Here is a 25,133-nt window from a genome sequence, read left to right as displayed (position 1 = left end):
TTCGTACGTACTACTGTAGAAATAGGTGTTACTAAATGCTCACCATCTCATTCTGATTTTACCAACTGACATAATTCAAGTTATCAGTAGTTGACTTCTTCTCTTTAAAATTTGGCCCTAAAAGTTCCTAGCTAAGAGTTTTTTCCTAAGAGCTATTCACAAAGCAGCTGAGAGACAGTTTTACGGAGAGACTGAGGCAACTTCTAAAATAAATTAAGGAGCAGAGTTGATCCAGTTGCTGTGGATTACTTCAAGTTTCAGGAGTGAGCGTACACTGCCATAGAGGACTGGTTGACAGGTGACCAGCCTGTGTTATTGAATGTAGAATAAGCTATTCATCAATACACAAGTGCAAGGAAGAAATTAATTTATGGAGCACTGGATTGATTTAATTTCAAAAATTTCATTTATAAATATTTACAACTGTGAGTCAGTTCAGACCATCATCTCTGGTGTCACTGAATTGTTTTGATTTGTTGGTGATCTGATTGGATCTTTTTTAACTTACCTGGCATAAAAATATGCTTTTGCAAGTACATTATTTCAGATTTTTCTAAAACACTGATGTGCAACAGCTTTGACAGCCCCAGATTTTCTTCTCCAAAGGGTTAGAAGCAATTTGGGAGATGTTCAATTAGGACCTTCTCTATCGGCTGCATACTCTGAAATACAATGTTTGTGCTATTTCAGGATGCTGATGAAGACAGTGTGTCACAGGACCTTGCTGTACAGAGGATGAAAATCTACAACATCAAGACTAATACTTCAGAGGTTCCTGGCGACATCGGTATTGTGATCGAGGGCATGAAAGTTCTGACTGCTCTGGGTAACTTTCCAAGGGCTTGCTCCTTGCTCGTTGGGTTGGCATATGCAGTGAACCTCGCCTATCCAAAGGAGCTCAGGTACATGCTTGAAGTCTTCCAGAAACTCTGCCTCAAGCTGGATTGTTTGAATTTGTCCCCAAAAGTGAACAGCCTCAAGAATAAGCTACTAGCTTAAGAAAATGGACCCTTGCAGAATGAAGGGAATTGTTAAGTAATTGTGAAAACTGTCACATTGTTACTTTCAAGGGTTAGTTATTTTTGTAAAATGCACAAGTTTCAGTGTTGCAGGTGGTTATTTAGAAAGAAACAATCATACTCATCTGAGGGGAGTGGTATTATGTTTTTGACTTAATAATGCCACAGGTAGCTGTTCTTGTACCTTGTGATTCTACTGTGTACACCAGGGATGCAAATTTAATAGGTTTTAATTGGGGAATTTTAACAAATGAATAATGTGATTGTCCAGAGTCCTATTTTAGCCAGTAGTGAAGATGTAAGGCAAATGTAAGCACCAAACTGTAAGTCAATTAACATGTGATATTTTATCGCTTACTTTTAGTTGTTTGAAAAACATAATGGCCCTGAGGATTTCAATTAGTGCATGTCATAAAAAAATATTTCATATTCAAATTTAAAAAAATAATTGCAGTCTGAAAACATACAACGTAATTTAAATGCAATAAACTATCAGGACTAAACCTTTAATCACATCCAAAAAAAGGAATCTGTGCCTGTAATAAAGTGATGGGCAGAGGTTATAGGTCATTGTGCAGTTTTGGTAAATTTAGCCTTTTCATCACTCCAAGTGAACATCTGTCTGTCAAGTAGTCTCAAGTATACATTTGTCAGGTAAATATTAATTGTATCCCTGTTGTACACATGCATGGTTTCTTTCTTTGTTTTTATTATAGCCCCTCTCTACTTTATTGTTGTATGTTAGCACTTTGCACTTGAAAAACATTGGAGAAACTTAATAATTTATAAATGGCTCAAATAAATGTTTACCTGCTGTACTTATGCATTGTGATCTGTTGGCCCAACCAAAGTAAACTGTGGCACCAAAAAGGCATGATATTTAGTAGATTAGACATAGAAAATTTGTGGCAACAAAGTGACAATCAATATTATTGAGTAGATTAGACATAGAAAATTTGTGGCAACAAAGTGACAATCAATATTATTGAATAGATCAAAGCAACAATGTGTTAAAATGTTAGTTGATATTATGTATTTTATATAGTGAATCCAAATCATTTTTACCCAAATAATTAGTAAATATAAATGAATTTCCCCCAAATAATTAGTAAATATAAATCAATTTTACCCTGATATTCAGTAAATATAAATCAATTTGACCCTGATATTCAGTAAATATAAATCAATTTTGCCCAGATAATTAATAAATATAAATCAATTTCACCAAGATAATTAATTGATATAAATCAATTTCAACCAAATAATTAATAAATATAAATCAATTTCACTAAGATAATTAATTAATATAAATCAATTTCACCCAGATATTCAGTAAATGTAAATCAATTTCACCAAGATAAGTAATTAATATAAATCAATTTTACCCAAATATTCAGTAAATCTAAATCAATTTCACCTAGATAATTAATAAATATAAATCAATTTCACCCAGATATTCTGTAAATATAAATCAGTTTTCCTTGTGAAATTAATTTGGATTTACTTAATTTATTCAATACTTTTTAATCAAATTTGTAGTAGTAAAATCTACTCAATTATATTACGTGTCACTTTGTTGCCTTAATTTTTTTAAGTTAACCATTGATCACATTTTTTAGGGTGTATGCCAGTATTTTTGTCTTTTCTTGCATCTGTTGTTGACTGTGAGACAGCAAAGCCAGGTCATCAGCAAAGTCTAAGTCGTCTAGTTGTGTTGTGAGTGTCCACTGGATCCCGTTTCTCCTCTGTGCTGTTGTGGTCTTCATTATCCAATCGATAGCCAGGAGGAAGAGGAAAGGGGACAATAGACAGCCTTGCCTGACGCCGGTCTTCACTTGGAAGCTTCTGGTGAGCTGTCCTCCATGGATAACTCTGCAGGTCATCCCTGCGTAAGAGTTCCTGATTATGTTGACCATTTTTTCTGCAGTGCCATGGTATCGAAGCAGTTTCCAGAGAATGCTTCTGTCAACGCTGTCAAATGCCTTCTCATACTCTATGAAGTTGATGTACAGCGGAGAATTCCATTCCAATGACTGTTCAACTATGATGCGATCTGGTCCACGCATGATCTATTCTGCCGGGGTCCACGGCTTTCTTTATTCGTTCCAGGAGAATTCTGTTGAATATCTTTCCTGGCACTGAGAGAAGCATGATTCCTCTGTAGTTAGAGCATTTGCTCAGGTCTCCTTTCTTGGGGAGCTTGACCAGATAGCCCTCTTGCCAGTCTGTTGGTACTTCCTCCTTCTCCCAGATCTTCTGAAACAGCATCTCTACCGAGGTTTCCATGTCTGCCTTCAGCGCCTCTGCCGGAATGTTGTCTGGTCCTGCTGCCTTGTTGTTCCTCAATTGTGTGATGGCCTTTTTTTTTTTTTAAAGTTATTTTTTGGGGGCATTTTTTAAGTATTTTATTGATAGGACAGTGGATAGAGTCTTGGAAAGGGGGAGAGAGAGAGATGACATGTGGATCACAGGCTGGATTCGAACCCGGGTCCACCGCGGCTAGGACTGAACCTTGGCCATACATGGGCGCTCGCTCTACCGACTGAGCTAACCAGCCGCCTGTGTGATGGCCTTTTTAATTTCCATCTTGGTGGGTTTCCACAATTGATGGGCAAATCCGTCTTCGCAGGTTGAATGTCTGGAGGGCTAGGTGGTTATCGGTCTGTTCAGGAGTTCTTCAAAGTGTTCTGCCCATCTCTCCTGTTGTTGTTAAGTTCTGTGATCGTCTTCCCTTCCTTGTCTTTCACTTGGCATCTGGTTTGGTACCCTACAGCCTCAAGACGGCCTCAGTCACTCCCATCCTCAAAAAAACAGGTCTGGACCGGGATGACTGCAACAACTACCGACCGATCTCCAACCTTCCTTTCCTGAGCAAAATTCTGGAAAGAGCAGTGGCCGCCCAACTCCATCAACATATGGCCAACCATGAGCTCTATGAAACCTTTCAATCTGGTTTCAGACCACACCACAGCACATAGACCACCCTCATCAAAATCACGAATGACCTCCTCATCGCTGCCGATTCTGGTCACATCAGCATCCTCATCGTCCTGGACCTCTCAGCCGCCTTGGACACAGTCTCCCACACCATCCTCCTCACCCGCCTATCTGACTACCTTGGCCTCACTGGTTCAGCTCTCTCCTGGTTTCAGTCCTACCTCACAAACAGAAAACAGTTTGTCATCATCAGAGACTCCAGTTCCACCCCGGCCCCAGTCAACCATGGTGTACCTCAAGGCTCTGTGCTGGGACCCATCCTCTTCACCATCTACATGCTCCCCCTTGGTCAGATCATCCGCCACCACGGTCTCAGTTTTCACTCATATGCTGACGACACACAACTGTATCTTAGCAACAAACCATCCACCCAGCTCCCCCCAGTCACTTGTAAACTGCCTGCATGCAATAAAAATCTGGATGTCATATAACTTCCCAAAGCTCAACAGCAACAAAACCGAGCTCATGGTTGTGGCACCCAAGACCCTGCTCCCGAAGGTTGGAGATCTACACCTGGACATTAACGGTTGTTCTTTCTCCCCATCTTCGGAAGTCCGCAACCTGGGTGTCATCCTGGACCCATCTCTCTCATTCCAGTCTCACATCAGGTTCATCACCAAATCCGCCTTCTTCCACCTAAAAAACATCTCACTTCTCCGGCAATCACTCTCTGACTCTGTGGCAGAAACCCTCATCCATGCTTTCGTCACCTTCCGTTTGGACTACTGCAATGGAGTTTTGTCCGGGGTTCCTAGCAAAGCCCTGGACAGGCTCCAGTATGTGCAAAACTCAGCTGCCAGGGTTCTCACCCGCACCAAGCCCTGGCAGCACATCACCCCCACCCTCATCCACCTCCATTGGTTCCCGGTCAAGTCCCGCATCAACTACAAAATCCTCCTCCTCACCTACAAATCCCTCAACGCCCTGGCTCCTCAGTACCTATCTGACCTCCACCACACCTACATACAGTCCCGGAACCTGAGATCCTCAGGCACGGGTCAGCTCTCCATCCCCCACACAAGACTGCGAACTTTTGGGGACAGAGCTTTCAGTGTGACAGCCCCCACCCTCTGGAACTCTCTCCCCATAGAGATCCGCAACGCACCATCTCTGGACACCTTCAAAAGACTTCTCAAAACCCACCTCTTCACCAAGGCCTATGGCCTCTAGCTACTGCTATGTTCCATTGTTGTGTTTATTTATGTCTTTGTTAAGCGTCCTTGGGTTTCTAGAAAGGCGCTATATAAATCCAAGTTATTATTATTATTATTATTATTAGAGTAGCAGCTCTCCTGTCATCAGTCTTTGTTGTCCAGATTGAATCCATCTTGTCTCACTGATTCCCAACAGGTCTAGGTTGTATCTATTCATTTCTGCTGCTACTTGCATGGTCTTTACGGTTTCATACATGGTCCTAACGTTCCACGTTCCAATCCGGATGTCCCTGGTTGACAGGAGGGGTTTCGGCTCTGTGACTTCCTTAACTTTGTGGCTTTAATCACACAGCATCATATTTCCTCTTGATGAGGAACCCTCCTCTACCAGGATTTGATTCTGTCTTTCTGTTGTCAACGTTTCTGTAGCATATCGTTTTTTTACAAGTTGGGGTTGCTAGCCCCAAGCCTAACCTTCCACCATTTCTGGCTTCTGGTGTGTTTTGGAGTTGGTTTGTTAGTCCTCTCCCCTAACTTATTGTCTTCCAGGTAATGGATTACAGTCTCATACCATGTGAGGCCAGACAGGCTTTGGGTCGTGTACAAGCTGTCTCGGCACGTCAAACCCAACCAACTCCTGCTACTGTGTAGGTGTCACTTTGGTAACACGATATATAAGTACTCTGTTACAAGTAAAAGTCATGCATTTAAAATCAAGTAAACAAGTATTATAATCAAAATGTACTTAAAGTATCAAAAGTTAAAGTACTTGTTGTGTCAATAATATTATATTATCATATTATAGTTTATTAGATTATTAATACTGATGATAGTTTTAATTATCTTACACAGTGAAGTTTGGTAGTTTAGTCCAGTGGTTCCCAACCTAGGGGTTGGGCCACTCTAAAGGGTCACCAGATAAATCTGAGGGGTCGTGAGATGATGATCATGGGAGAGGAAAGATCATCATCAACTCGTAGTCGTGACAATGGAGCTGAACTAGCCCAACCACTTGTTTCATCTTTAACTAATTGAATTTTAAAGATGGTCGTGTTTTTTTTATGTAAATGTAATTGTAGAGGAGTAGAAGTATAAAGTAGCATAAAATGGAAATACTCAAGTAAAGTACAAGTACCTGAAATGTGTACTTAAGTAGGCTACAATACTTTTAAATAAATAAATAAAAGTACTTTCCATCACTGCCAGTAATTCAGTGCACTAGTAACAAAGAGGGAATTCATTCACCTTATATTACATGAATACATTTTCCTAAATACCTTGTTACAAGAGTTCAACAGACAACAATAAAGTCACCTCAGTTTCTCTGAAATAAATGTTCAGAAGATGAGAAGTTGTTTGTGTTTTCTATCTGACGAAGGTCACAGGAGATCTGGACGACTGTGCTTGTGATGTGGAAACTATCGACGGCTTCAACAACGACCAGCTGTTCCCCAAACTTCAAACTCTGCTGGAGTCGGACTACTTCAGGTTCTACAAGGTGAGCTGACCTGATGGACAACACACACACACACACACACACACGCAAACACACGCACACACACACACACACACACACACACACACACACACACACACACACACACACACACACACACACACACACACACACAAACACGGACGCTCATTGACATAATGTATTCCCCAGCAGAAAAAATAGAGTAATTTATATGCTCAAAAAAATATATGTTTTTAAATATATAAATACATATATGCAGAAATAAATATACAAATACATTTAGATTTTATTTATCTTTATATTTCCACATATATTTTCTTCTTCTTTTACAGATTTATACTTTTTTATGGCACTCCTATGACTCCCTAGCCTTTTACCCTAGTACCTTAACCATCACAACTAAATGCCTAACCCCAACCTTTACCCTTACCATAACCTAAACCTAATTCTAACCTGAACCTTAAAACAAAGCCTGAACCCTGAAACAGGTCTTAGAAGGTCTGTCCTCTTTCTAAAAAAGTCCTCACTCTCAAGATCTAAAACTGGAACTGGTTCTCACAAAGATACATGTACAAGTAGACAGACAAACAGATATTAACTGGTGTGTTGCTAAGGACTTTGTGTTGGACTCGATCCTCTGCAGGTGAACCTGAACAAGGCGTGTCCGTTCTGGATGGTGAGCAGTCACTGTGGTCTGAAGGACTGTGCTGTGAAGCCCTGCTCACCTGTGAGTTCCTCCTCTCATCTCATCTACCTGTAGTGTATACATAAAAACAAAGTTCGGAAACTTGTGTTTGGTCGATTATTTCTCTGTTGTTACAATGCTAATGGTCATTGTATTTTACATGGTTGGAAAGCCTGTTTATTTACCTTCACAATGATGTCCAACTTGTAAGGATCATGCATTTGTGGGATGAGCAGCACAGCTGATTATGTGGGTAGCGCCCAAGAAAAATTTGCCAAAATGCTCCGTCAATGGTAAACAGTGTATTCTCCTGTTGGTATTGACTCTTGTTTTGATTTGTTTAGTGGATTGGATGATTGAACTCTCTATCAGTAACAAGGAACAAACAAGACATATTGGCAATTTTACACTTTATTCATTTAATACACCGTCAGGAGCCTCAGTAGCGGTGGAAGATCCATACGCAGCCACAACAGCCTGGCACCTCCTCCTCATGCTGGTCACCAACCTGGTCACACGTTGCTGTGGGATGGCGTTCCATTCCTCAACCAGGATTCGTTGCAGTTCAGCCAGCGTGGTTGTGTTGGGCACTCTAACACGTACAGCACGCCCAAGCTGATCCTACAAGTGTTGAATTGGGTTGAGGTCTGGACTCTTGGCAGGCCGTTCCATTCTCTCTACTCCCACATTGTGGAGGTAGTCTGTGATAACCCTGGCTCTGTGGGGGTGAGCGTTGTCATCTTGGAGGATGAAGTTAGGTGCCAGATTGTGGAGATACGGGATCGCCACTGGCTTCAGAATCTCATCCCGATATCTCACTGCATTGAGATGGCCTTCAATGATAACTAGCCTTGTTTTGCCAGTGAGGGAGATGCCGCCCCACACCATGACACTGCCCCAACCAAAAGCTGTTACTCCATCAGCATAGCGTTCTCCACGTCGTCTCCATACTTTGACCCTGCCATCCAACTTTCGCAGACAGACCTGGACTCATCACTGAACATGACATTCCCCCACATGTTCAGGTTCCATTGTCTGTGTTGTCGACACCAACGCAAATGGGCCTGACGGTGAAGGGCAGTCATTGCAGGCTTCCTGGTAGCCTTATGAGAATACACTGTTTACCATTGGCAGAGCATTTTGGCAAATTTTTCTTGGGCGCTACCCACATAATCAGCTGTGCTGCTCATCCCACAAATGCATGATCCTTACAAGTTGGACATCATTGTGAAGGTAAATAAACAGGCTTTCCAACGATGTAAAATACAATGCCAATTAGCATTGTAACAACAGAGAAATAATCCACCAAACACAAGTTTCCGAACTTTGTTTTTCCAGTTTATATATATATATATATATATATATATACATGTATATACACATACATATATAAGTGTATTAACACCAGACTCACTAAAACTCTGCTCTCCGCTCACAGAACGAAGTACCAGAGGGGATCAGATCCTCCTCCCACAACAAGGTGAGTCAGTCAAGATCAGCTGTTTGTGTTGCTAGGCAACAGCTTGGGTCCATATTTACTTCCTGTCAGCTGTCATTCACATACAACAGGGAATAAACTGGGACACATGGTGCCTTCAAATGAAACTCGTGATCTCTTGCTTACAACATGGGAAGTCGTGTACACGATATGCTTGACGTTCAAGTGGTTAAGTTGTGAGAACACCGCTGCTAAGCAACTGCAATATTAACGTTACTGTCGGCATCTACAAGCCACAGAGGCTAACAATTGGCACAAGAGGCTAAAAATAGCATGCTTAGCAGGCCTGTAACAAAATGCAGGAAATGCAAAGACATAATGAAAAAGATGAGGCCGTTGGGAATATCAACATTTTCCTCAGACATATTATAAAATTACCAAAAGAAACAATATACGACTAAAATTACAATATATTAACTTATTCTGCAATGAAAAATTAACTTCCATCGCCTCCACCATTTCTAACAATGTCAACAAACATGTCACAACTCATAAACTCTGAGCTTTCAGAAACTTTCCACTTACAAGGTCGTAAATACCACAAGGAGGGGGGGGGGGGGGGGGGGGCTTTCATAGGGACTTTTCTGGTGAACACTGTAAACACGACCTCATTTGAAGGCAACAATATTTGGAGTGTTTACATTTACAACTTTGAAATTATCAATAGGAGGAGGTAAAATAACATGTTTTTTGGGGTTATAAAATACAAAAGTATTTTTTTTGGCACACTATAATACATTTTGGGATTACTAATTCTGAGTAAACTATAAAATATTTCGGGAAAAAATAGTTATTAATAATTATTATAATTAAAACAAATAAACTAAACTCCAGAATTTAAAGGCACTATAGAAACGTTTGGTTTTACAACAAATGACTAACTTGGGGGACGCTATAATAATTGCTTTACATAAGGGATTTGGGGTCCTTTTAACACATTTTTGGGATTATGAAGAAATAACATTTTTTAAGGCACTTGGATTATAGCAAGTAACAATTCCTGAGAGTTTAACACTTGTGATTTGTGGGCACTAATATTTGGATGTTATTGGATATATATAAATGATAAGCTAATACTGGGACATTTTAAAATTTAAAAATGTTAGAGTTGTAAAAAGTGCTGCATGCAATCATTGAAAAGACTGTTTCAAAGTGTTCAACAAGTTTAATGCTTTGCACATAATCAGAATCACCACATTAGTACATCACATCTTCAATTTAGTTATGTCCTACTGTAGTGTGTTAACAAGTTTTATTCCATTAATGCGTGTGTGTGTGTGTGTGTGTGTGTGTGTGTGTGTGTGTGTGTACGTGTATGTGAGTATGTGCGTGCGTGCGTGCGTGCGTGCGTGTGTGCGTGTATGTGAGTGTGTGTGTGTGTGTGTGTGTGTGTGTGTATTCAGTATTCAGCAGAAGCTATCGAGCGGCCGGTTGAGTGTGAGCAGACGGAGCATCTCGGAGCTGTAGATGTTTCTTTAAGGCGAGTCAAGATAATATGAGATCACTGTTAAACAATAAAGACAATACACAAATGAATACTTTAAAATACTGGTCATGTACTGTAAAGTTCATGTGTAATAAAATATAATAATAGAGTCAAGATTTCTCTGTTTTGGTTTCCAGTGACGAGACCAGAGAGGCTCTGCTCCGCTGGAGGAAACACGACGATGAGGCGGAACGCTTCTGCGTGGTCGACGGTACTTTTCAATCCATCAGCTGAGCAAAAGATGACTTGAATCAATACACTTGACGCCATATCCCATTTCTAAAAGTATAAAGTATAGTTACCAACAAATGAAAAACACAGACCTGCTGATCGACACCTTTCAGGTTTATACTCCCAGAAGTTATCCTCCATTTTTGTTTTTGATTTGTGGTCAGAATACATAATGGTTTTAGTAAGATAAAAAATAAAATAAAAACAATTTAGGGAACACAATGGTGCAACTACATCATGTTTTAACGAAAATAATCGAAAGAAAGATAGAACTGAAAATGGATAAATATAAATGTAGAGAATAGATCATTTTGTAGGGAACGTAAGAGGTAAAAATGCATGATATTTTAGATATTTTAGGGAACACAGTTTAATATTTTTTTTTAAGTATATTAAATTATTAGGGAACAGAATCAAAAGAATATATTGTCTTTCCTCTCGGGAACATGATGATAAAATACATATTTTAAACAAAATATAAATGGAAAGAATACATACTTTTTTAAGAAAAACATAACTGATAGAGAAAAAATTGCAAACATACTGTAATGTAAGTTATATTTTTAGGGAACATGATGAAAAGTATATAAAATTATTAGGGAACATAGTCAAAACAATATATAATTGTTTTAAAGGAAACAAGGATAAAATACATATTTCTTTACAAAATATAAATGGAAAGAATAAATACATTTTTAGGGAATGTGATGATAAAATTGAGCTTATTTTAAGGAGCATAATGTTAATAATCTTTTATTTGAAGGAAAACAACAGAGTAAAAAATGCTTTGTGAACATAAGGAGTATTTTTGGGGAACATCATAAAAAGTATGTTAAATTATTAGGAAACAGAATTGAAAGTATATAATCTTTCCTTTGGGGAACGTGAGGATAAAATACATATTTTCGGAAATATCAATGGAAAGAATACATGTATTTGAAGAAAAGCATAAGAGAGAGAGAAAAACTGTAATGTAAGAAATATTTTTAGGGAACATTATGAAAGGTATATTAGATTATTAGGGAACAGAAAAAAAGAATATATAATCTTTTTTTAAGGAAACATGGGGATGAAGTACATGGAAAGAATAAATACATTTTTAGGAAATGTTCATTATTATTATTATTATAATTGTTATTATTTTAAGGTGTATAATGTTAAGAATCTATACATTTTGGGAAAACAGAGTAAAAAATGATTTGCGAACATAAGGAGTATTTTTAGGGAACATGAAAAAAAGCATATACTGTATAAAATCAATAATGTCTAATTTGTAGGTGATGTGATGGAACACAGATAAATATTATATATTAACTTATTATAACGCTACAGTTGTCTGCTGGTGTCTAAATCTTCCTTCACCTTTAACTTTAGTTTTCTTTAGTTGTGATTACACTCGGCTGATCAGCTGAAGTCGTAGTAGTGACTCACAGCTGACTGAAGTGCTGCTGTTTCCCAGACGAGGACTCTCCGGACTCCCAGTACGTGGACCTGCTGCTGAACCCAGAGCGCTTCACGGGCTACAGAGGACCAGAGGCCTGGCAGATATGGAACAGCATCTACGAGGAGAACTGCTTCAAGTAAACACTCACAATATAAAACTAGTACAGCTCAGAGTAGAGCATGATCTTTACATTTTGACCTTTCGTATTTTACATAACGCACTTCCACCTGAAAAGAGTTCAAACAAGAGTCTAGTGGTGAAAAGTAAAGTAAAGTACATTTACTCAAGTACTGTACTTCAGTACATATTTGAGATACTTGCACTTTGCAACATGTTATGGTTCCAGCTTATAAATGTGAACATTTTCTGTTTTTCCTTTTAATAATGTTAATGTATTAGTAATAATGTTGAGGTTTGGACTGTTGGTTGGACTGTTGGTGTCACTTTCAGCTCTGGGTAATTGTGACGGCATTTCTCACTATTTTCACTTTTTTTAGAAACAAAACAATCAATTAATTAAAGGAACAGTTTGTAACATTTCAGGGGATCTATGAGCAGAAATGGAGTATAATATTCATAACTATGTTTTCATTAGTGTATAATCACCTGAAACTAAGAATCATTGTGTTTCTGTTAGCTTAGAATGAGTCCTTCATAGATAGATAGATAGATAGATAGATAGATAGTAACTTTATTAATCCTGAGGGAAATTCAAGTTTCCAGCATCACAGTTCCATAGTGCAAAAACATGTTAGTAAAACGGCAGTAAAAAAGTTATTAGTGCAAAGTACAAAGTACAAAAAAATATACCAGATATAAAAATACAAGATGATGAAGAAAACTGTTAAAACTGAATATAGTGCAGAGTAACAGCTGTGATACACGACTATTAAAAAAAGTGAATATAGTGCAGAAGAGGCTGTTAAAAGTGAGTACAGTGCATTATTATCTGTCCTGCAGACCGTCCTCCTTTGTCCCCCCTCACACCCCCACTCCCTAGAGAGGTGTTGTACAGTTTGGTGGCTCGGGGGACAAAGGACTTCCTGAGTCTGTCTGTGGAGCACTTGGGGAGCAGCAGCCTGCCGCTAAACGAGCTCCTCTGTTTGGTGATGACGGCGTGCAGAGGATGGCTGGCGTTGTCCAGTATGGCCAGCAGTCTGTTGAGTGTTCTTTCCTCTGCCACCGTCACCAGAGAGTCGAGCTCCATGCCGACCACAGAGCCGGCCCGCCTGATCAGCTTGTCCAGCCTCGAAGTGTCCCTCTTAGTTGTGTTGCCCCCCCCCAGCACACCACAGCGTAGAAAAGGACGCTGGCGACCACAGATTGGTAAAACATCCAATCATATCTACATAGGGAGCGGGTCCTCTTCACAGAGTCCTCCATGTTGCTCCTCCATGTTTCTACAGTAGCCCAGAACGGACAAACCAAACTCTGGCTCTAGAGAGAGACTTTTACGTTACCTGAAGGCCACCGTAGTTCTCCAACACGCTTGTGAAACTGTGGTAACGTGAGCCACAGAGTGTAAAACCGTGGTACCGCCAGCTGCCGTCTGACTTCTGTTGCTCCTAAAGTAGTGTTATTATGGTTTGTATGACCTCTGAGCGAGGAGAACGGCGTTAGCACAGTTTTGCACTCAGCGGCTCACGTTACCGCGGTCTTGGAAAGGAAGGAGTGAGCGGAGGGGTATTCAGTTGGTTGCAATCTACAACCACACCACTAGATGCCACTAAATCTTACTCACTGTCCCTTTCAGTACGTATTTATTTTGTACGTACTTGTACTTTACTTGAATATTTTCTTCTCATGTATTTTCTACTGCTACCCCACTACATTTCAGAGGGCAATATTGTGCTTTTTATTCCAATACATTTATCTGACAGCTTTAGTACCTTTTTTTGCACACAAAACATATGAAAAGGTACAAGATCAGCTGAAACAATCAGTCAATTAATTAACTGACAGTGAATTAAAAATTACATGGCAAATATTTAGATGAAGCTATTAGTTGTTTTAATGCAAAAAATATGAAAATATTTTATAAGATAATCCATCTATCCTTCCATCCTTCCATCCATAAGAAAGTACAACATAACAAATTAAATCAAAGCTGCAAGCAGCGATGAACGGGCCCTCGCCCCCGCGGGCACATCTGGGGAACGTGCACGTCGGGGTACCCGCTGTTGTGCATTCCCATGAAAGTCGGACACCGCACGCAACAGTTAGAGTTTATTTTCTGCTTGGAGCGTGTGGCTGGGACTCTTATAAAACATGTCAAATTTGGGGAAGATTGGACAATGTATAGTCAATTTACAACAACTTCCTGTTTCCTGGAGGGGGCGCTATGACTATCACGCAAAATACCACGTATATGTCTTCAGGCCGGGACTCTTATCCAGCTTGTGAAATTTGGGGCAGATCAATTCATTTTGTCCAAACGATGGCCTTCCACGCGTTAGGGGGCGCTATAGAGCCCGCTTAAGATAATGAACCTAATCGCTGTACGTTCACGTAAAGTTCACAGGTGTCCATCTTTTTGCCAACTTTCATGAGTTTTCGAGTATACCAAGGCATGTTCAAAGTCTAAAAGATATAAGGGGGCGCTAGAGAGCCAAAATGCCACGCCCAAGCAAAATTTCACCACTTAATCAAAGTAATTACTAGTTTGGATGTGCGTGTAAAGTTTCATGAGTTTTGGTGCATCCTAAAGTCCTCAAACATGTGTTCGTAAATTTTAAAATCACGCAGGAAATCCAAGACGGCTGACTTCCTATTGGCCGAAAAAATCTCAAAAATATTTAACACGAACTTCAAGACGTATGCAATAAAATACTTGAATTTCGTGAAGATCGAAGAAACTTTCCCTGAAAAACTGCCTACATTAGGGGGCGCTATCTCGCCCGCTGGCGACACCCGAGCCCAATCACTCCAGAACATTGAATTTCCCACCAGTTCTGATGCATATTTCACTTTTCATGAGTTTTTGGGGATGGGAAAGGCCTCAAAAACGCAATATTCCAGCAGAAAAAGAATAATAATCCTTAGAAAAACAATAGGTTTCCTTGCACTTCAGTGTCAGGACACCATTGGGTCCTGGCACTTTCGTGCTCGGACCCTAATTAAGAAATGAAAGGAGGAAAAGTTCAACGGTGAGCAGGAGCTGCTGTAATAGCACTTGTGTGCTGATGTCATCATAATTAAAGAAACCTGGCTTAGTAAATCTATCTCTGATAGGGACATTATGTTAAGCGGCTATAAGGTTTATCGTTCTGACCGACCAAAGAGGGGGGGTGGTGTAGCTATTTATGTCAAGAATAAACTTCACACCAGTAGTCTGATCTCTCAATCTGTTACTAAACAGTTTGAAATGTTGGCTTTAAAACTTGAAGTAGCCAAGGTTCACCAGATCACTATTGTTGACTGCTATAGACCGCCCTCTGCTGTTGGTGATGCTTTACCAAACTTAATGCACCTTTGGAGTGATATTGTTTTAGTTGGTGATTTAAACTGGGACTGGTTATCTTCTGTGTCTGATGATTTCAAGAGTAAATGTAATTCTTTAAATCTTACTCAGTTAATTGATTCCCCCACTCGACCAAATCCCAAATGTCCCAACAAATCCGCTCTTATCGACCTTTTTTTAACAAATGCGCCTCGTAAATATTCACATGTAGGTGTCTTTGCCAATGATTTGAGTGACCACTGCTTATTGGCTCCTTTACTGCCAAGCAGCTGAAATATAGAGTGATATTGTGCTTTTAGCTGACGTGTATCGCCTCACTGTTTTGACCGATGCTCCTTCATGTCTATGTAAAGCGAGCACAAGCGTGAGCCCAACGCTGACTTTAGTTGACTTAACGGCCACAGGCGTCGCTGTTAACAAGACATTTCTGATTCTTACATAAAGTCCCTTTAATAATGTTAATATTATATATATTATATGTTAATGTATTAGTAATAATGTTGAGGTTTGGACTGTTGGTTGGACAAAACAAACATTGTGAAGGTCATTGTGACGGCATTTGTCACTATTTTCACAAACCAAACAATCAATCGATTAAAGGGACTCTATGTAAGAATGCAACATTTATTTCTGAACAAACGTCCACTATACATTCACTAGATATTCTCAGAGCTAAACTAACTCTTCTGCAGTGTGGAGTGAGCACGCATGCACGTGAGAGTGGAGCGAAATAGCGTGAACAAGCACGGTGTGTGAGTGAAGGCAGGCAGAGGAGCAGAGTACAGCAGAGACTTTGGTCCTGGAGACCAAAGCCACGGTCTCCCCCGCGTCCTCCGACCGCGGCCAACACTGTTTAACAGACGAGCTTCACTAAATACAACCAAGAGGTTTTGGTGCTTCACTGTAATTTGTGTTGGAGTCTGAGTCTCAACAGCGTAGACACACGCGAACGCGCATGGGACACCGACCAGCAATGATTTATCAGTGTAAGAAGTTACAAACAGTCCCTTTAACAGAAAAAACAATCAGCAGAGTAATCCATAATGAAAATAATCATTTGTTAATAGTTAAAAATGATCTCAAACTCAACCAACAACAACAGTAAAATCCTTCTGTTACATTAATGCATGAACCTAATGATAGAATATATAATAGTATAACAGTCACTGGGGACATTTTTATACTTTTAATACTTTAAGTACATTTTCCTGATTATACTTAAATACTTTTACTTAAATAACATTTTAAGTGCAGGACTATTTTCACAGTTTTCACAGTGTTGTGTTAGTATTTTGACTTTAGTAAAAGATCTGAATACTTCCTCCACCACTGCTGAGAGTTCAGAAGATGTTGATGATGAGTTCATCACTCTCCCTTAACTTCCCTCTCGCAGGCCGTACTCGATCAAGCGACCGCTAATTCCCAACTCTTTCCACAGCAGCTCAGGAAATGAAGGTAAGAGGTTCTTTACTGTTACATCTCACCATGATTCACTTCATTCAGACTGTCAGTTTAGTTCTGTTTGTGTCTGACAACAACATTGTGATTATTTATTTACAGCGAAGACCTTCTACAGCTGGCTGGAAGGTGAGCTGACAGTGGCGGGCTCAGGCTGTCTGAGCATGTGCCTGAGGGGCAGGGGCGAAAAAAATAAAAAGGGCACCAGCGGCACACGGTGGGGCACGAGCGTGCAGAAAATTTTCTAGCACATAGGGCCACTTATATAGCACTGCATCATGGTTTCTAAATTTGTCATCATTTAAGGGCATTCCAGGGGGCACTTTATCATGTTTTATCTACCATAGGGGCACCCATGGGCACTTTTGCTGTGGTTTGTTTGAACATGGGGGCACAAAGGGGGATGGTCACCCTGGCGTTTCACCTGAAGACAGAAAAGATGTTTTTTCTCAACTGTCTTCTCTGTTTGTGTCTGTCAGGTCAGTGTGTAGAGAAGAGGGCTTTCTACCGGCTCATCTCTGGCCTCCACGCCAGCATCAACATACACCTGAGCGCCAGATACCTCTTGGATGGTGAGACACTTCATTCAGTCATTTATTCTCACCCCTGATTCATGAAGGAAAACAAGTCAGCAACAGGACAGAAACAGACTGAATGTTTGTAGTTTATTATGTAAATTCTTCAAAAATAACTGATTGTTCTCAATTAATAGCTAAATAATGGACTTTTCTCTATTGATCTGTACTTATTTTTACTTCTGAATAAGAATAGAAGTAAAAATAGAAACACATTTTATTTACTGTTCTCCATCTGTTATTCATTCAGCTCTATAATGTTATTTTTCTGTAAATGTTGTGTCAGTTTTGAAATGTCTATATACAATTTCATATTAAATAGAGCTATATATAAATAGATTTTATTATTTATTTTTGTTCATTTACTTTTTTTCCCTTATAGCACATATAAAAACAGACTTAAATCATTTCTGAGTTTTTTATCATTTTGCAAGAAAATATGATTTATCTTTTTAAATTATATTGTATTATATTATATCATATCATATCATATCATATCATATCATATCATATCATATCATATCATATTATATCATATCATATCATATCATATTATTTTGCAAGAAAATATGATTATTCTGCCTTAATTATATTATATTATATTATATTTCTAGTTTAAGATAAGATAAACCTTTATTGATGCAGTAGCACAAGGACAGAAATAAATACAGATGAATAGGGAAAGAAAAAAATAATAATAAGAGGTATATAAAACTTAAATAAGAATAGAAGTAAAAATAGAAACTAGAAAAGAGCAATTAAATATAACATTTCGAGATAAAAGTGGCACATTTACAGTTATTGCTCTCTTTTTTTGCAGGTTATTTTTTATTTTAGTTAAAGTTTCCTGTGAAATCTTTACTTAATAATTAAGTTTGTGAAGAGAATAATGTTGGGAGCAGCTTATAAATTATGTCCAGTGACATTTCGTCACTTCTACTTAGTGTAGTTTCTTGTGCTGCTTTCATATTTATTGTATAACTCGACAGGTTGTTGTGACTTCCCTCTGCACTAGTCTTCCTGTCTTGATTCAGACCAAACAACACTGTCTTTCCTTAGCTGTGTTGTTATTTGCATCACTCCTAACCCTCCTTCTCTCTTTCCTTCAGACAGCTGGTTCCAGAAGAAGTGGGGTCACAACGTGTCGGAGTTCAGACAGCGTTTTGATTCGGAGCTGACGGACGGCGAGGGGCCCAAGAGGCTCCGCAATCTCTACTTTCTGTTCCTGATCGAGCTGCGAGCGCTGGCCAAAGCTCTGCCCTTCTTCCAGCAGCCGTCAGTCCATCTGTTTACCGGCAGACCGGAGGAGGACCGGAGGCACAAACAGCTGCTGCTGCACATCCTGCAGCTGACCCGGTCAGTCTGAGGCCTGATACCGACTCCAGAACTGAGCCGGTGTCAGTCTGAGGCCTGATACCGACTCCAGAACTGAGCCGGTGTCAGTCTGAGGCCTGATACCGACTCCAGAACTGAGCAGGTGTCAGTCTGAGGCCTGATACCGACTCCAGAACTGAGCAGGTGTCAGTCTGAGGCCTGATACCGACTCCAGAACTGAGCAGGTGTCAGTCTAAGGCCTGATACCGACTCCAGAACTGAGCCGGTGTCAGTCTGAGGCCTGATACCGGTACCAGAACTGAGCCGGTGTCAGTCTGAGGCCTGATACCGGCACCAGAACTGAGCCGTTGTCAGCCTGAGGCTTGATACCGACTCCAGAACTGAGCCGGTGTCAGTCTGAGGCCTGATACCGGCACCAGTACTGAGCCGGTGTCAGTCTGAGGCCTGATACCGACTCCGGAACTGAGCCGGTGTCAGTCTGAGGCCTGATTCCGACTGCGGAACTGAGCCGGTGTCAGTCTGAGGCCTGGTACCGACTCCAGAACTGAGCCGGTGTCAGTCTGAGGCCTGATACCGGCACCGGAACTGAGCCGGTGTCAGTCTGAGGCCTGATGCCGACTCCGGAACTGAGCCGGTGTCAGTCTGAGGCCTGATACCAGCACCAGAACTGGTACAGATGAATAGAGAAAGTAAAAAAAAAAGAGGTATATAAAACTTATATAAGAATAGAAGTAAAAATAGAAACTATACAAGAGCAATTAAAGACAAATTACAAAATAAAAGTGACAAATTTATAGCTATTTCTCTCCTTTTTTTGTCCTCTGAAATCTTTGCTTTATAGTACACTTTATAAAGGTACTTATGATGGGAGCAAGCTATAGATTATAATTATTAATGTCTTAATTTCTCATTAATGTAGTTTCTTGTGCTGCTGTCATATTTATTGTACAATATAACCTGGTAGTTTGTTGTGACTTTCCTCTTCCAGATCTTTCCCTCTACACTTTGATGAGACGTCTCTGTTTGCTGGAGATGAAAAGGAAGCAGCCAAACTGAAGGTCAGCAACCATTTCTAAACTCTTTAGAAATAAAGTGACTTACAGTTTGATGACTTCTTAATCAAAGAGAATACAACAGAATTTATAAAGCAAGGATGATTCCCAGTTTTTATGAGCAGGTCTTTGTGGACATGACAAGACTATTAAAGCTCTTATAAATTAAAATGAGACTCCTCTTGTTCCTTTTTTCACTAAATAAAAGAAGAAAAAAAAATAAAGGACTAGTTCACCCTCTAATTCAAATTCAGGCATTATCTACACACCCCCAGTTGAAAGTTAAAAAAAAAGCATGTTGCAAAGTGTTTTGGAGCCAATAATTCCAGAAAGTGTGATAGATATCATAGATTCAGATTCAGCAGTTGAGAGAAATGTAATGTCTTCATTGCTTGGATCTGTAAAAGATTTATCAACAGAAAGCATTTAGATGTTGTGCAAACGTTTATTAGAATATTGACTGAAGTTGCATTGAATCAATCAAATAATTTGAGTTTAACTGCACTGTAACACGGAGAAATTAATAGGAATTAAGAAAGCAGTAACGTGACAAAGTACACTCAGGTCTAGCCTGTTTTTCTTTTGTTCTAAAACTAATTATAACATATCTCTTTGGCCTTTAGGAGGACGTCAGACTGGCCTTCCTCAACATCTCCAGGATCATGGACTGTGTGGGCTGCTTCAAGTGTCGGCTGTGGGGGAAACTGCAGGCCAGTCATTAATACGAGAGTTATAGTAATGATGTACATAAAGGTGCAGTCAAATCATTATATGTTGCAATCATTATATGTTGCATTCTGATTTGCTCCCCTCTCTCTCTCTCTCTCTCTCTCTCTCTCTCTCTCTCTCTCTCTCTCTCTCTCTCGTCACCAGACTCAGGGATTAGGAACAGCACTAAAGATTTTGTTTTCAGAGCGACAAATTGAAGCTCTGCCCTCGTCCAGCGTCCAGCGACCCAGTTTCCAGCTCAGCCGACAGGAGATCGTTTCCCTGCTCAACGCCTTTGGAAGGTCAGAGAGTCCCTCGGCATCATATATGAAATGTCAAAACTGCAAAATTTCATATTATATCCTGGAGTTAATGGCAGTGAGAATATATTGGCCAAAATTCATATTTCTTTTACTGTACAACAACATGAAATACTCCTCTTACTGAGATTGATTCTGATCAGGTCTACTTTGCTGTTTGCTTTCTCAATGCTTAAGATGCTCTTAGTGAAATTCAACACTTCCTGCAGATTTTTCACAATAAAACAAACATTCCAGTAAAAACAAAGGATTACACCCCCTGAACAGGTGGTGGGCTTTTAATATAAAATAGATGCAGCAACAGCAAAGTAACAAGTTAAAGGAGAGCAGATCAGAAAACATAAAATACTTTAAAAGACGTGTCTCTAATGAAGGCCTAAATACTTTTTTTTTGTATAATACAATACATACAATTCTTGGTATAATACATGTGTACACATACAAATACATAATACACACCCCACCCAAAGAGATAACAGTTTTCTTTATGAAATGTCCTGCAGGATTTCTACAAGTATCAGAGAGCTGAAGAACTTCAGATCGCTGTTATCAGAGGAGCGTTGACGAAGTGGAGGTCGACTCTTCAGTTTCAGTCCTGCTGAATTTATCATTTAAACCTCCATCAGTTTAACCTGAAGTGGCAGAGGTGGAAGATGTACTCAGATATTTAACTTGGGTAAAAGTGGCAATATTGCAGTGTAAAATTGCTCTGTTACAAGTAAAAGTCCTGCATTCAAAATCTTATTCAAGTACAAAAAGTACAAAAGTATTAGCATAAAAATATACTTAAGTACCAAAAGCAAAAGTATCAATTATGCAGAATGCCCCATTTCAGAATAATTTATATTATTGGATTATAATTATTGATGCATTAATTTGTTCATCACTTTAATGTTGCAGCTGGTAAAGTTGGAGCTAATTTTAACTGATTTTGTATACTGCTGGCTAGTTTAACCTAGAATATTAGCCTACATCACAATTTATTAGTTGATTTATATTTTAATTGATAATCTAAATCTGTAAAGTAAGCATAAAATGTAAAATAAATGTTAAGTATAAATACCTAAAAATTTTACTTAAGTAAAGTACTCGCGTAAATTTACATTTCACCAGTACTCAGTGGCGATTTGGAGTTTATTTTTCTGGAAAGATAAATGTGGTGGCAGCTTGTTATAAACCTTCCTCACCACTTCCAGCAGGGTGTAAAGAGTTCTGACTCATGTAGACTACCATGTCCAACTTCCACTTGGCCCTCTGAAGACACTCACTCTCCTTTTTCAGCTATCCAATTGATGAGGGTCGTATTGTGAGTGAAAAGAAGTTTATTCCACGAAAATAAAAATAAATAAAAATGTATCCATACATGCAATGATGGACTATGCTCCCCATCCAGTTCCACTGAAAAGTAACTTGCACTAATCACACAATTAAAAGGGACAAATTGTCCAATAGCAGGGCAGACTAGAGGAGCACAAGTCTTAATAGGGCAAAACACACACCAAAGAGTCAAAATGCATCAAAGCCCATTCTACAACATGTAACTAATTATTTTAATTCTGATGCATATCAAACATTTTGAATGGCATAACACAATGTACTTATGCAAAGAGAATCGAATACAAAAAACTGTAGATAATATATCATGGCTCTCACAAAATTGAAATTTGACGTTTTGACACGTTACACTTCTGGTAATATTTTATATTTCCTACGATATTATTAGGGCTTAAAGCATTTTGTAATATTTGCAGCTATTAGGAAAGGCTGAAGAGTGTAAACCGCTCCAATGTAATATTTTTAGGAAACTTAAAACATGCTTTTTATATACATATAAAAACGTGTCATTTCAGATGTTTCTGCTGCTTTACTCAATCAGACAGACAATATGACAGCACAGTGTTTTAGTGGTTACGCTGGTCCAGAAGAGGGCGCTGTTTGTAAAGATAACTGCTTTGGAAAGTCTTCATTTAATGTAAACAAGAAACGTGCGGTGTGTTAAAGTGATGACCTGCATTGGAATGAAATAATCTTTTTTTTATTTATTTGCAGACCTATTGTCTTTACAGTATATGTGTGCGTGTGTGTGTGTGTGTGTGTGTGTGAACATTAACCCAGTTCTATCAGTGGGTCTGGGTTAATGGTGCTTTCAAGTACACCTCGAGAACCCAAAACTCCATCTATAGCTTGTTGGTTGACATTTATTCAAGATTTTTTTGTTATCACAAATGATACTGAAACTTGTTATTTGTGATAATATACAACTTTGACACAGGTTGTTGTTTGCTGTAGATAAATGACAAATTTCAAGAAGTACATAATATAAATGTTTTTTAGGACTGAAAACGTGAGGAGACAATTGTCAATCTTGACAATCTTATGCCTTAACCTTTAAAATTAATTTTAAAGGTTAAGGCATAAGATTAATTGGCTTGTAAGACACATTTATTTTTTAAATATGAATTATTATTTTTGGTCTGGAGGTAAAAGAGAATTATAAAGTTCCATTTTTACAATTTACATGCCAATTTATCTTACAAGCATATGATACATTGACTTGCAAATATCAATTACTACTACTACTATCAATAATAATAATAATAATTATAATAATATTAACTATACTATTTTTGGTTTCGAGGTAAAGGAAGATTATAAAGTTATTTTTCTTTTTTACAATTTGCAAGCTAATTTATGGGCATAAAATGATATTGCTTCTAAAAATAATCTTCCACTATTCAATCCCACTCTATAATAATTTCAACTATGAGGTACAACTAAATGGAGATTACATTTTTTTGCTCCTTTTTTTGTTGCTTTTTTTGCTCATGTGAGGAGGAGGGATGTTTTTTCCAGCGTGTAGTGGCGGTTTGTCCGACGGTCCAGTAAGGCAGCATAAAGCCGTGCAGCAGACAGTGAAGGGTTAAACTGGGTAATAGGATGAATGGAGATTGTGGTGAGCAGCATCCCATTACACAGACGCCAGGAGGCAGCGGAGGGGGGAGACACTTATTATCCAACAGCATCTCATTACACAGACGGCAGGAGGCAGCGGAGTTATTATCGAACAGCCCAAACTACTTGTCATTCCCCTCCGGAGAACAAACACCATTTATTTGAACTTTTCACTCCGGAACTTGACTGTTTAACCGAGGAGAGAAGCGATATCTGGTGGTGAGTTAGTGGGATCTTGTCACCGTGTAAAGGCTGATGGCTGATGGCTGAGGGGGAGGAAACTCGCAACATGTCGCAGTTTTTGGAGGTTTCTAAACAGGACTAACCGCTGTGTTGATTAACGAGAATACAGGTGAGGGGAGGAGAGGAGAGGCGGTCAGACCGGAAAGGAGAGGCGAGGAGAGGCGAGGCGGTCAGACCGGAGAGGAGAGGAGAGCCGCTGAAGCTCCGAGAGGAGTTCTGGTTTGTTCCTCAAGGTCGGAGAGAAACAGGTAAGAGAGCTCACCTGTCTGCAGCCAGCACGGTGACACCACGCTCACATCATACTGTTCTACACGTCTATTTATACTTTACTGCTCATGGAACATCAGAACCGTTACCAACCAAACTGTGTTCTAAACATCCAATATCACAAACTGACTAATAACTGACTTTACTGACAGTTAGCACCGAAGCTAACGTTAGCTGGAAGTGTTGAGCTAACGTTAGCTCAAACTTACTTGGAGCCAACATTTACATACTTGTACTTTTCATAGTGTTTCCATTTCCCGCTACTTTACATACTTATATATATACTTTCTACATCTCCTCCACCACGTCTCAGAGGGAAATATTGTAACGTTACTTTTGACTCCACTACATTTCTTTGACATTTCTAGTTACCAGATACTTTGACATAGAAAAGGCAGTACTGTACTAACGTTACTAATGTAACCAACGTTACTAATGTAACGTTACCCAGTAGTATACAAAGTTCAGTAAGTACATTTACTTACAAATAATAAAAGTATAATCTTGAGGTACTTTACTTGAGTATTTCACTTTATACTCCAGAGGCAAATATTGTACTTTTTACTCCATTACATTTATTTGATAACTCTAGATACTTTGCAGATTTAATCAACAAATAAATAATGATGTAATGATATAGATTAAAACCTTATTGATCCCCAGGGGGGAAATAAGAAGCTGCCCATCAGATAAAAATATATAAGTACTTTAAATGAGCTTCACCTTTACCAGCTTCAACATTAAAGTAATGAACACATTAATGCACCAATAA

At 39.1% G+C, this 25,133-nt stretch overlaps 2 protein-coding genes across 9 annotated transcripts in view; both read left to right on the top strand.

Moving 5' to 3' along the window:
* Nucleotides 1-22,918, top strand: part of ero1a (endoplasmic reticulum oxidoreductase 1 alpha) — a 29,083-nt gene extending 6,165 nt beyond the window's left edge. Inside the window, exons 2-15 of the mRNA XM_037793462.1 lie at nucleotides 6,549-6,668; nucleotides 7,291-7,374; nucleotides 8,771-8,812; nucleotides 10,234-10,310; nucleotides 10,454-10,527; nucleotides 12,007-12,127; nucleotides 16,845-16,906; nucleotides 17,012-17,038; nucleotides 17,389-17,481; nucleotides 18,594-18,840; nucleotides 19,808-19,877; nucleotides 20,495-20,581; nucleotides 20,745-20,881; nucleotides 21,403-22,918. Of these exons, the coding sequence (XP_037649390.1) occupies nucleotides 6,549-6,668; nucleotides 7,291-7,374; nucleotides 8,771-8,812; nucleotides 10,234-10,310; nucleotides 10,454-10,527; nucleotides 12,007-12,127; nucleotides 16,845-16,906; nucleotides 17,012-17,038; nucleotides 17,389-17,481; nucleotides 18,594-18,840; nucleotides 19,808-19,877; nucleotides 20,495-20,581; nucleotides 20,745-20,881; nucleotides 21,403-21,463 (1,302 nt within the window). The 3' untranslated portion in view covers nucleotides 21,464-22,918. The remainder of the gene's footprint in view (nucleotides 1-6,548; nucleotides 6,669-7,290; nucleotides 7,375-8,770; nucleotides 8,813-10,233; nucleotides 10,311-10,453; nucleotides 10,528-12,006; nucleotides 12,128-16,844; nucleotides 16,907-17,011; nucleotides 17,039-17,388; nucleotides 17,482-18,593; nucleotides 18,841-19,807; nucleotides 19,878-20,494; nucleotides 20,582-20,744; nucleotides 20,882-21,402) is intronic.
* A 150-nt stretch (nucleotides 22,919-23,068) lies between these two features.
* Nucleotides 23,069-25,133, top strand: part of pacsin3 (protein kinase C and casein kinase substrate in neurons 3) — a 58,473-nt gene continuing 56,408 nt past the window's right edge. For 2 of the 8 annotated variants that reach the window (XM_037793391.1, XM_037793402.1), the window contains exons 1-2: nucleotides 23,441-24,070; nucleotides 24,251-24,342. In XM_037793391.1, the coding sequence (XP_037649319.1) occupies nucleotides 23,841-24,070; nucleotides 24,251-24,342 (322 nt within the window). In that variant the 5' untranslated portion in view covers nucleotides 23,441-23,840. Of the gene's footprint in view, nucleotides 24,204-24,228; nucleotides 24,343-25,133 lie in introns of those variants that run through there. The other 6 variants (XM_037793373.1, XM_037793382.1, XM_037793439.1 and 3 more) reach the window with 4 other exon arrangements.

This window comes from Sebastes umbrosus, chromosome 2 (assembly GCF_015220745.1).
Source record: "Sebastes umbrosus isolate fSebUmb1 chromosome 2, fSebUmb1.pri, whole genome shotgun sequence".
Classification (NCBI taxonomy): Eukaryota; Metazoa; Chordata; class Actinopteri; order Perciformes; family Sebastidae; genus Sebastes; species Sebastes umbrosus.
Note: the sequence above shows the minus strand (reverse complement) of the source record. Positions and strands in the feature narration are given on the sequence as shown.